This window comes from Nesoenas mayeri, assembly GCF_963082525.1.
Source record: "Nesoenas mayeri genome assembly, chromosome: 2".
NCBI lineage: Eukaryota > Metazoa > Chordata > Aves > Columbiformes > Columbidae > Nesoenas > Nesoenas mayeri.
This window is the reverse complement of record NC_137543.1, coordinates 34,742,306-34,754,349: the sequence shown is the minus strand read 5'-3', so window position 1 is coordinate 34,754,349 and position 12,044 is coordinate 34,742,306. Positions and strand designations below refer to the sequence as shown.

Below are 12,044 nucleotides of genomic sequence, written 5' to 3'. Positions count from 1 at the left end.
ATTTTTGGCACAAGAACTGGATACTACATTTGGCTCTAGTGTAAGCACTACTGGAACAAAAGCAATATTACCTCCCCCAGACCATTTGATATTCCCTTTTTAATGCATCCAAGAATTGCATTTGGCCAAGTGGGAGCTTACATTCAGCTGATGATCCATCACGTCTCCTAAATTTCTCTCAAAACACGGATTCTTGGGATGGGTTCCCATTCCCTTTCCAGCTGTATGACTTTACACTTGGTGATACTGCAACAGTCTGTATGAGCTGGACACCAGCAAAGAAAGTAACACCAATTAACTGTACAGCCTATAAACCTTCACATGCTTGAAAAATGTGTGAGTTGTTAGCGTTTTAGTCTCCTGTTGCTTCTCCAATAGCTATTAGGTAAAGCTTCTGGCTACAGTTCTGAGGAAAAAGAAAAGAAGATGTTGGTCATTCTGAAAGAGGAAAAGAGTTCATAGAAATTTTATTCCAGAATGTGTCAGCAGCTGGCAGTTACAAACAGGGAGAAAATAACAGCATGTTTGCAAGAACCTGAACTTTATCATAGAATGTTGACAAAGGATTTGCATTATTTATTGTTTGGGGACCAAGTGATTATCTTCATCAGCTACACTTTTAACTCAAATTGCCTCATAAATGCTCCAAAATGTATTATTCCCGCATACTTTAAGTGGATCATGCCTCATTTCCAGTGCAAATTCTAACCTTAACGATCGGATCATGAGCTGTTTCTGTGAAGCCTGAAGAGCAAAACTAAAATCCTGAAAGCTGTGTCAGTATAAAAGGTGACCAGCTATGCAGGATTACCAGCTTAAACATAGCTATGCTTTAATATTAGTTTCCATGCTATGCATTAACATTTTGCAGCTGTTTTCTGAAAGTGCATTTCAGAGGCACGTAAGAAAAATGAGTTGCTGGAGTACCATGTAAACCAAATTAATTTTCTACTCACACGTCAGTGCAGGTATGCTTTTGAACAAAACTTGAGACCTTCAGAGCATTACCAGACAAATAATGTCTTACAGCACTGATTAATGCAATGAGTTAATCTTTTATTCTCTATACCTATCATACAAAGTTTGCTACTCATTTGTATGGCTTTGTTATATCCATAAGAATACACGTTAAGAATACACTAGAAGATGTGGATGAGTCAAGGGGAAATAACCGAAAACCTTGTAGCAAAGAAATGGAAGAACTCCGCCAATTAAAACAAAGAAACAGGGAAACTGTTTTTAACTCAAGACGACTTGACAACCCCCAGTATCCGAATTTCATCACCCACTGGTGCAGTTTTGAGCTGGAAGGAGTCAGATCATATTCTTACAAGATCATGACAAGAACTAAGGTTTCCCATTAAAGTTAAAACTGCTAAGTTTTTCTGATTTAGTGCAGTTACTAGCTTAAATGACAAGGGTGTCGTTACTTCAAGATTTAGGCACAAGAAACTGTGTTCCTCTTTGGAGTTTGAATCACAATAGGAGTTGCGAGTTTATGTTTTAGAACTTAGTTATGAAAGTATCTGGAAACACTGACCCATCTCACAATCAGCATTTCTGCCAATGTCCCAACACATTAACAAAAGCAACCAACTATTTTCAGTTAAGCTACTACCATAATTTCCCAAGTTAAGTAAAAACAAAACTAGCTTTTGACAAGCTTTAATAAACTAGTATTGTTTCTGCACTTTAAATAAAACTTTTAAATAGCAAGCTTTTCCAATAACAAGAAAAAAAATAGTCAATGCCAGTGATTTTTAAATAGACATCCCTCATTGCTGAAGTATGTAAACACAGCTCACCTGTAACAGACAAGCATTTCAGTCCAAGCAGAGGTGAACTGTTGATCTGTTGTACCAAATGACTGGGCACGCTAAGACTCCTTTGGTGAAATGCTCACAAGACCAGAAGTCAATGTAAATTCAAGCCCACTTCTGCATTTTACCAGTCCCTGGGTTTTTAAATCTGTACTTGGTTAGACCTACACATCAGCAACTGTTCATATCCTCATGAATCTTATGGTCTGAATCCATAGCATCTGAAATTAAACACTGCAAACAAATTATGTAAAGCTGAGTAATTATCTAGAATGTGGAAAATAATTTGCTGTTTTGTTAAGTATTTCATGTTTCTTTTGATAAAAATAAATACCTGAAATGTTCAGAGCTGGATGTAATTATTATGATCTTAAAATCAGGAACTTAGGGTGTTAAAAACTGATTTACCCTTGCCTCTTCTTTACATAGAAATATCGTCTCACACAGCTTTTCCGGTGCACTGGGACCAAAGTAGGAATCCTGTCCACCCAACAGCACACAGCTCAGTTGCCACTCAGCCTGCTGCCATTCAAAAAGTTATCTGTTACCTGAATGAATCCTTACAGATTTTCTTCCTCCAAAAGAAAATGAAATAGTATGACCAATATACTGCTAACTCAAACTATACATGGCGCTGTGAATCAGGTCACTCCAAAGTTAACTTAGCAACCACTAGAGAAAAGGATCACAAAAAGAGACGGAGATGACACACTGTTTTGTGCAAGATGTTTTTATTAACAGACCAGAGTTTGAGAGACTGCAGCTGGGCATCTGAATCTGAAAGGGGAAAAAAAAAAAAAGTATCATTAGACACGTAGATCTGAAACTAGTCTGGTCACCCAAAGAATTAATACATTTCTACAGTTTATAATCTAGGCTAAAAATATTATTTTATTTCACACAATTTAAGACTTAATAGTCTTTCACAAAATAACTAAAATCTCTTCATTCAAAACACAGGATTTCAAGTGCCAGAACTAACAGGATAAACATTTCTACCTTGAACTATAGTTACCTATTTTCCTATTTGTCTGAAAACATAGCAGGGGAAAACTTGATATTTAAAGACATACTGGGACATTGTGCATATTGTAACTTTTGCGGCAATAACTCTATTTTCAGCACATACATGTTTACATACAAAAATGAAAGTAAAAAGCAGACTTGAGATGAGTTTCTGTAAAGTTTCCTTGAGATAACGAAATTCAGTATCTTTCCAATACCCAATTGTCAAAATTCAGTATTGAGTACTATGGTATTTTCTCCCCAATTTACATGAAGGAATCAGTTTTTACTTAAAAAAAAATTGAGACTACTATTTCAGTAATAAGAAAATGACAAATAGCAGGAAACCATCTACATACAGGGAAGAAGAATAAATACTCATCTTCAGATACGCAGCCCGTCAGAATGACACTACTTAAGAGTACTGCAAATATGTCATCTGAACCTATTGCTCTAATTGCCCATTACCTCAGTAGGAAGTAGAACATTCGTCTATTTTCTACGTGCCGGTTACTTTTATTTTAAATGTGCACTCAATTCGGAACAATAGGAAAACAGCAGGAATAGAAAGTGCAGGAGACGAGAACCATCGGTTATCTTAGCTTTACACCAGAGGTATGTTTGTTTGCAGTCCAAGCAGAACTAACTGCTTATAAGCACGGAGTGACAGTCAACTGCAAGGTCACTTCCTAAATTGAAAGATGGAGTAAAGCCCCAATGTCTGCTACTTATATGGGATGCTGAGCTGCAAGTCCAAGGAAAAACACAAGCAACCAGCTGAATATCCTGAGTTTCTCTGCCAATATTCTACTCCTCACAGCCATTTATAGCTACTGCAATAGTGAACTAGAATCTTCCCTCCTACAGGAAGGCTCCTGAAAACTCAAGACCACCAGTATACTTCTGATGTTTGTCAGTGAAGATGAAGGAGTAAAGATCTACACTGACAGAAAATTTCCAGGGTTTCAATTAAAAACAGCAGTTTCCACCTCATGCTCAGAAACCAGACAGGGGCATAAAGTAGTTTTGCTCAGTCTTGGTTATGAAGCCTCATGCATGAACTTAAGGGAAACATCTGCCAGTACTGAGCTGACAGCAGTCTGTACCACCAGCAAATTTCTATAAGAATGCTAGTGTATGTAACATAACATCACCCCATGCACCAGACATTAATGCAATTCTGCTTCTCAGTGTTACCCACTTCTTCCCACAGGTGAGCCAAAAAGCTTTACAAGAACATTGTCCCCAGTAAGCAACTATTTTCCTAAGTACAAGTTTCCACTTGCCATGAAATCAGTGCTTTAAAACTCTACTGCTTCACAGATGAAGACAACAAAGTAACATGGAAAAAGCTTGGGGGAGTGGAAGCTGAAGAAGAACAGCTTACAAAAGAGCTTCAAGGAAAAAAACTCAATGAGCCAAACTGAGAGACACTTCATCAGTCTCCTTCAGCTCCTCGGACAGACAGCAGAACCCAATGAGGTCAACTTGCTATGCCTTGTTGGCTATAAAAACATTCTTGAAGGCTTAAAAAAAAAAAAAAGCCAAAAAAGCCACAACACACAAAAAATAAAATAATTTAAAAAATACAAGCTCCCTTCAGAAAATTTTATTTCTAAGAACCCATCCAAACAGCAACTGCACTGTTTTTTAAGTAACCAACCCAGGTAAGCTGCACATCCGATTTCTCAAACAAAAAAAATCAATCAAAACCAAAACCAAACACACACACCACATACTAACCTCAAACACCACCACCACCAACCAAAAAAACCTTGACTTTGGAGGAATCAGTTTGGGGAAAACTGGGTCCTTGCCCCTCTTTCCAAATATTCTAACACAACAGTTTTCTTGAATTACAGCATACCTGCTCACACCAAAAAAGCATTTAGCCCTGACTGAAAATAATATATGGGTAACAACAAAGCTAGTTTAGTGTGTAAAAGGGAGGAAGGGGAGGAAGAAAAAAAGGAAGTACAAGAACTCTGAGGAAAATAAGAAAACCAATCAACCAAACAAAACAAAACAAAACAAAACAAAAAAAAAAATCAACCAACCAACAAGTTTTAGCTTTGCATGGCAAAGACTTCTCATCAAAGCAGGAAAAGCAGAGTAACACCAATAGATGATCAGACAGACTGTCTGAAGCAGATAGAAGCTTCAGGACTTGGCTGTCACTGCCAAACTGCTTAAAGTGTTAACAAACTTCCCCACTTCTAAAGGACAGACTAGTCAAATGGACAAATTAGTCTTTCAAAATTATCATCTTGGTCATGTAAACATGGAAGCTTAAATTGAATAATTTTGAAGCGCGAACAAGCTGAAAATTTAGAATGTGAAAATGGTCTAAAATTGGCAATTTTTCCTAGTTCTAAATAGGTTTTTATAGTAGAAATCAGCAAATCTGGACAAAAAAAACCCCAAAACACTGTACTTCCAATCACATGGCTTTGATCATATGAAGAACTCATAAATGAGGACTGAAAACTTTGGCCAAGATCTCAAGGTTTCTCATCATAAAACCCAAATAAGGTTTTAAAACAAGTTAATGGTAAACAAAAAATAAGTTATTGCTAATGTTTATACTTCCTAAACAAATCAGTTATAATGGAGATAGTTTCTTCACAAATGTTTAAGCTTTACTATGATTTTAAAATCAGAACACTGTATTGTCCAAGTAGCTTTATAATGCAGATACCACTCAAGCACAAGTGAATATATATTAAACCTGAATGTTTAACCAGTAACGGCAGCAGCCTACACAGTCGAGATGTACCAGTGGACAGGATTAACCTTTGGCAATATCTCACCATTAGTTCATTCTCCTTATGAGTCTGTTGATCTGATCTTCTCTGTTACCAGCATCTCCACCTTCCACAAAGTGGATTGTTTTCTTCTTCATTCCGCCCCGAGGAGAGGATAACTTGAAAGGCCAAAGGAAGTTGTTCACAACTTTGAAGTTCTTCCCAACAGTGTAAATTTCATGGATCACATCCTCCATGCAGATGATCCCAAGCTTTCCTAAAATTCAGGAACATTGTTTTCAGAAGAGCTACAGAGCCACAGGTCAATGACAAGCTAAAAATTATCAAGTTATTATCGTATCTACTTATTTCGATAAACTTGAAGTCAGAAAGCACCTACTGTCAGAGCACCCAATGACTGACTTTTCCTATTAAAATGGATTAGCTGCAGCTAACTCAGCATTGTTTAGTTGTTATGTTTGGCAAAACGCATGAGTTTCAACTGTTTAATATTTGTAGCTAGCAACAAGGAACAACAGAAAAACAAATCTCACTTAATGAACCTTAGGAAAACAGATGGCATTCTTTGAAGAAAAGTCATATTAAATCCACTTAAATCCTAGTTATATGTAGCTCAGGGAAACTCCCCGAACTACTTATGCTGTTGAATAATGCAATAGCATGTTTCCTCAATGCTTTTCTAGAGTCTTCACTAACATGTTACGAGTTAACTGCCCGGGAAACACATTGCTGAAAAGGAAAGTGATTATAGCATAACACTTGTATCTTTAGATTTTGATTATCGACTGCACTGGTAAAGGAACAAACATGACAGAGTCTAAGTTGAAGGGATACACAAATCAAGAACAAGATAGGAGACATCAGTGTTTGCTTTCATTCCTGGCATGACTGGAAAACGAGGAGCCTCCTAGAGAAAATTTTCTGACAAATGACCACCAGGCTTTGTTTTTACTAAATATAATAACGGCTTTACCAGCTAGATCTTCTGACAGAAGTTTAAAAAGTCTGTTTACCAGACCATGAAGGTCTAAGACACAAGCATTGTCTAACATTAAATCTGAAACTTCAGAGCTATGTAGGATAAGCTTCTTCCCTGCTGCAGCACCTTTTCTCTGCTGAAAGATCTACTAATCTATTAAATGTCAAGGAGTTTACATTTAAAATGCTAAAATTTGATTCTTCACACTGGCTTTCAATACTTCATGATGAAAGTTACTTCCAGCTTGCTTTGTATTAAGCTATTAACACAGAAGTAGAAATTATTAACTGATCACTACTACTCTCCAGAGACAAATAAGGATAGTTGTTGCATTTGGATGATTAATGCTAAGCTGGACAAGCTGCTTTCTTGTTTCATTTTGTTAAGTGAAGCAGTATTTACCAAGGCGCTTCTGAATCAGGGAATTATCAGTAAGAGCGATGCGCTGCTTGTTGATCTTGCCATAACCACGCTTGTAGATCAATTCATGCACAGACTTCAGATTGGGATAACTGAAACAGTCAAGTAAAACAAAAAAAAAAAATTAGTCTTTGCAAGTCACATTCCAAGTTAAAATCCCCAAATCAAACTACCATAACAAACAATGTATTATAATTTCAGCATATCCCAACTGTAAATACAAAAGCAACAAAGAAGTAAATCTTACTCATACTGAGTTACCAACACCAGTAGTATGAGAAAGTAATCATATCTCACAAGCATTGCCTTTTAAAGCACTGCCTTAATCGTGTTTTCAATTCAAAGCAGGGAAAGCACAAAGCAGATATAAAAACATTTTGAACACAAGGGAAACCTGCAAGTCTAGTGGAGCAAAAACAACTGGCATTCAACATTTGCACTCTGATTTGACAGAAGTGGCCATTTCACTCACCCCCATGCAATGTAGGGTTCAACAATCCGCAACATGTTGATAGAAGCTTTGTTGAGTTTTACAAACGTGCCATTAAAAATCTGACGCAGGCGGAGAAGCTGCAACACCTTGCGGACCTTAGGGCTGACACCATTGGTACTAGAACACAGGAAAAAGCCTCAATTATCTACACCTCAGAAAACAGTAAGTATCCAGTTAAAAAATCAACACAATAGTATTGTTCCCATATGAAACTTATCACTATTTTATCAATTACACAAAGCAAGCTTGGTAAATTATTTACTATATCTATATATTTCAGTATTAATTTAAACCAGACATAGTTCCACTAAAATAATTGAAATAAATATTACAATGAAGCAATTTAGAACTATCTTTGTGCTCTCCTAACACAATTCTTCCAATCACACCTTTTGTTAGTTTTCTGTAAGACCTTATCAAAGGAGAATCAAACAAACACTTCAAAGCAGAATGTCAGGGAATACCGACATATAATTTTACTGAGATTAAGGTGAAACAGGAAACTGTCTGCACCTATTTGTAGCCTTGCCTTCTTAAAAATCAGGGATTCCTAAAGACAGAAGACACAGCCAGCATAATTTCACACTTAATTAAATAAGCCTTTGGTGCATATATATTACTGTCAAAAACTTTTCAAGCCACTTTTCAAGCAGAAGGCTTGATTTTGTTTGTGTATTTAAGCCCTCAAAACAGAGAACAGGAAATAAAACTTCAGAGCTTTTGAACATAAAATTGTTTACATCTATATTCAATCTTACCCTCTTATCCTGATCACAAACGCCAGTTTTGGTTCCGCTGGAACGTAATAATTACCAGCTTTTCGGGCCATCCTGGCCATACGGATCTCCTGCCTATACATGTGCCTGTACTCCTTGTGGTAAGCTTGGGCTCTTGCATAGATGAGTTTCCTTTGCGCCTTACGGGCCTGAAATCCATTGAAAATTACTTATACAATGCCTTTTAACACATGAAAAAGCTTTCAAATAATGCAGCATATTCCAGAACTTCCCACAAATAACACATATTTAAGGAGTCCCTGCTCACACCGTGGAGTTTAGAATCACTCTTGGTATTTCTAGAGAATCTGGAAGACTGTTACACAACAGTGCTGTTTCATCTTGAGTGATGTTATCATGCATCAAACTTATGCTCACAAAGGCTATAAACTCTTGGCTTGTAGAAGACTAACTTTAATTTTATAGACAACTATAAGCTTTGCCCTTTCTCTGCCAGAACTGGTCTGTCATGACAAAAAAACAAAAACCAAAAAAGCTATTTCAGTCCAAAACATAATGAAAACATCCATGTGCTACACCCAAATACTTCTGTACTGCGTTATATCAGCAGCTGATACCACAAAGCAATGCAAGTTAAGGAGTCATTAAATATTCACCTTTTTAATAGCCAGAATCTTCTTCTGACGTTTGGCTTTCATAGCCGCATAAGCCTGCCGCTTTTTCAGCAGGCTTTCCGGTACAGATGGCACCTTCTTTGCTCTAAACAAAAAGAGAATAAATAAAATTTAAAAAAAAAAAAAAAAAGGAAACACCTCTTTTTCAGTTGACATGAGGAAACCAAGCTTTAAAGTTACATACAAGATACCTCAATGCAAACTCTTAACACAATGCATACGCAGGCCTCACTGCCTCAAGCCAGTTCACTGAGGCTTCTTCCTTGTTCCCACTGTCACCAGGCCTCAATGTGGGCGGAACAAATATATCTCTTACACTGGACAAGGCAATCGGGCAGATGGGCTGACAAGCTGCACACAACCTATGTACACAGCTGTAAAGGCTGAGACAGCTTGTGTGACAAGAAGTTTTTACCCTACTTTGCTACAACCCAATTTTTAATAGGAAACAATCTGTTTCAAGCCTATCTCTTTCAGATTAATTAGCAATACAACTACTGCTTTAGGAGAAATACTAATTTGATATGTTCTGTAATCTATTTCGCAGGATTTTAAGACTGCTCCGACTTTAGGCTCTGAGATGTGACAAAACTCGCGATACCAGTGTTTATAGAGCCATAATTACCCAGGAGAGCTCCTCTATCCTCAGCGTACCCGGCTGCGACTCCTCACCCAAGGCGCACCCCGCTCCCCCAGCACAGCACCATCCGCCAGACCAGGAGAAATTCCCGCCTCAAGCCCTCCACTTGCGCTTGCGGGCCGGCACTCCCTCCCCACGCCACCGCGGGCCGGCGCGGCAGCAACCGCGGGCTGCGGAACAGACACGACCGGCGACGGCTCCATCCCCGCCGCGCTGGGCCCGTCCTCCCGCCGCTGCCGGCCCCACAGAACTTGTGCCCCTCCTCCCCACCGCGTCGCCGGCCTGGCGGCTGAGGAGCGGCGGACAGCGTCCCGATGCAGTAGACAGGGAGCTGGCACCGCCGCAGCCGCCGATGGCAGCGGATTGTCCCGGGGCGGCACCGCCACTTACTCCTTCTCCGCCATGGTCAGCGCCGGAAGAGAGAGGGCAGGCGCATGCGCAGGGCCACTTAGCCCTTCCGCCTGCGCGCGCAGGGCCCTGGGCGCCGGGTTTGGGCGTCCGCGGCGGTGCCTGCCCGCGGTGCGGCAGCCGGGGTGGCCGGGCAATGCCTGAAGTAAGAGCGGCCGGCAGCCGCGCTCCGGCCGGCCGCGTCAGGAGCCGCGGTGCCCCGGGACGGGCTGCGGCGGGGGCGCTGCCAGGCATCTCGTGGAGCGCTGGATCTCTCCTATTTCAGCCTTAAACCCCGTACCGAAAGCGTACGGGACGCACCGCGGCGGGGATGGAGGCTGCGACCGGGGAAATGCAGCTGAACAGTGCTCGTCCTGCTCGTCCCCGCGGCCCGGAGCACTCAGCAGGAGAGCCCGGGCTGCCGGCGTGCAGCCGGACGGAGCCCCCGTGAGGGGCACGGCTTTCGGCAGCCGCCCCGCTCACCTGCGCCCGGCTCGTCCCGTCCTTCCCACCTGCAGGATCGTTCACCGGGACACACGGGGGAACGGGAACGTCAGGGGTCGGTGTTCCTGTGGGGCTGTGCTGGGGTTGCTTTTCAGCTCATCATACAAAAACATTAATTGCACAGACGTCTCAGGGAGCTGTGCTGCCAGCGGGGCTGCCCGTCAAAGCACAGCAGCGTTTTAGTGGGGAGCCCCGTGCATACCGGCCCGTGGTCTAGGAGAACTCCCCACGGAGGCAGCGGCCCCCACACACCGTTACATGTGCGCAGGAAGAAGGGAAATTATAGAATCACAGAATGTCCTGAGTTGGAAGGGGCCCACAAGCATCATCGAGTCCAACTCCTGTCGCTGCATATGACAACCCCACAGTTCACACCGTGGGTCTGAGAGTCTTATCCAGTCTCTTCTTGAACACTGTCAGGCTTGGGGCCGTGACACCTCCCTGGGGAGCCTGTTCCAGTGCTCCACCACCCTCTGGGTGAAGAACCTTTTCCTGATGTCCAACCTGAACTTCCCCTGGCACATCTTCCTGCCATTCTCTCGGGTTCTTTTATCAGTGGAACTCCAAGCAGCAAGGAATTACCCAGTGTACAAAAAGCGCAGGCAGCTGTGCTAGGGGTGACAAACGCTGCGTTAGTGGGTTTTGTTTGTTGCCTATTGGCAGTGTGCAAGGTGCCAGGTGCTGCCAGATGATGTTACTGGGATCACTTTGTATTTGAGTTGCAGCTGTACCAGCGTTGGTTGTTGTCATTGTAAAATAGTGTTGCTTTCACGCTCATGCAGAGGCTTGTATCGCTCGATCTCACTAAAGCTATTATAAAAGGGGGTAATTATAAATCAGTACGCAAATGCACAATTAAACACCTGCAATATCTGCTGAAGAAAGAGGTTGGTTGTACTTTCTCCCCAAAAATATGAACTTGCATTTCCGCTTAACCCAAGAGGCAGCGTTCACGAATACAAAGTTCCTACAACTTTCGTGACAATCAGTTATCTCGGAGAATAAAATACTTCCCGCATGCTGGTACTTGCGGGGCGCTATTTCAGTCGGTGGTTGGTTAGGTATTGACAGTCTCTGTATTCGGCTGACAGGCCAAACCAAACACGGGGGTTTTGTCCAGCAGCCTCTCACAGCTCGGCAGAGAAACCCGAGGCAGAGCCTGTGGGGCCCCCGGCAGCTCGCCGCCTCCGTGCGCCTCCAGCCGTGATCACGAACCTCTAATGCTCCTTCGTGCTCTTCTAACCCACCCTCTGGCACCGCGCAGGCCGCCGCAGACACGCCGCCTCTCCGGCCAGCAGAGCCCGCCGAGCCGCTGCCTCAAGATGGCGCTCCGGTGGGCGGGGCGCTGCGCGCCCTGGGACACACAGTCCGCACGCCCCGCGCCGGCAGGCGGGTGCCTGCCCCGCGCCGGCAGGCGGGTGCCTGCCCAGCCCCGGCCGCTGGGGCCGCCGCGGCGCCCGCCGGGCCCGTTCCTGTCGGGCCAGGCCTTGCGCGGCCGCGGGATCCTCCCCCGGCAGCGGGGCGGAGCGGAGCGGGCCCGGCGTGTCGTGCGAGGAGGGGCCGCGGCGGGGGCGGGAGTCCCGGGAATGCGGGGCGGCTTGGGCCGGCCCGGGGGCGGGG

The 12,044-nt window shown here is 42.8% G+C and overlaps 1 protein-coding gene across 1 annotated transcript; it reads right to left on the bottom strand.

Moving 5' to 3' along the window:
- Nucleotides 1–2,534: 2,534 nt before the first annotated feature.
- On the bottom strand, nucleotides 2,535–9,973 carry RPL7 (ribosomal protein L7). The gene is made up of 7 exons (XM_080339943.1): nucleotides 9,924–9,973; nucleotides 8,876–8,978; nucleotides 8,241–8,407; nucleotides 7,462–7,599; nucleotides 6,972–7,081; nucleotides 5,636–5,846; nucleotides 2,535–2,597 (listed from the first exon to the last, which is right to left on the bottom strand). The coding sequence occupies exons 1-6, from the start codon at nucleotides 9,935–9,937 to the stop codon at nucleotides 5,638–5,640; spliced, it is 741 nt and encodes a 246-aa protein (XP_080196069.1). The 5' UTR covers nucleotides 9,938–9,973; the 3' UTR covers nucleotides 2,535–2,597; nucleotides 5,636–5,637.
- Nucleotides 9,974–12,044: the final 2,071 nt, after the last annotated feature.

Coding starts and splice junctions, on each gene's coding strand:
- RPL7 (XM_080339943.1), bottom strand. Junction 7,082..7,461: donor GAACCCTACATTGCATGGGG/GTGAGTGAAATG, acceptor TGACTGTTTCAG/TTATCCCAATCTGAAGTCTG. Junction 5,847..6,971: donor CCTGATTCAGAAGCGCCTTG/GTAAATACTGCT, acceptor CCTGAATTTTAG/GAAAGCTTGGGATCATCTGC.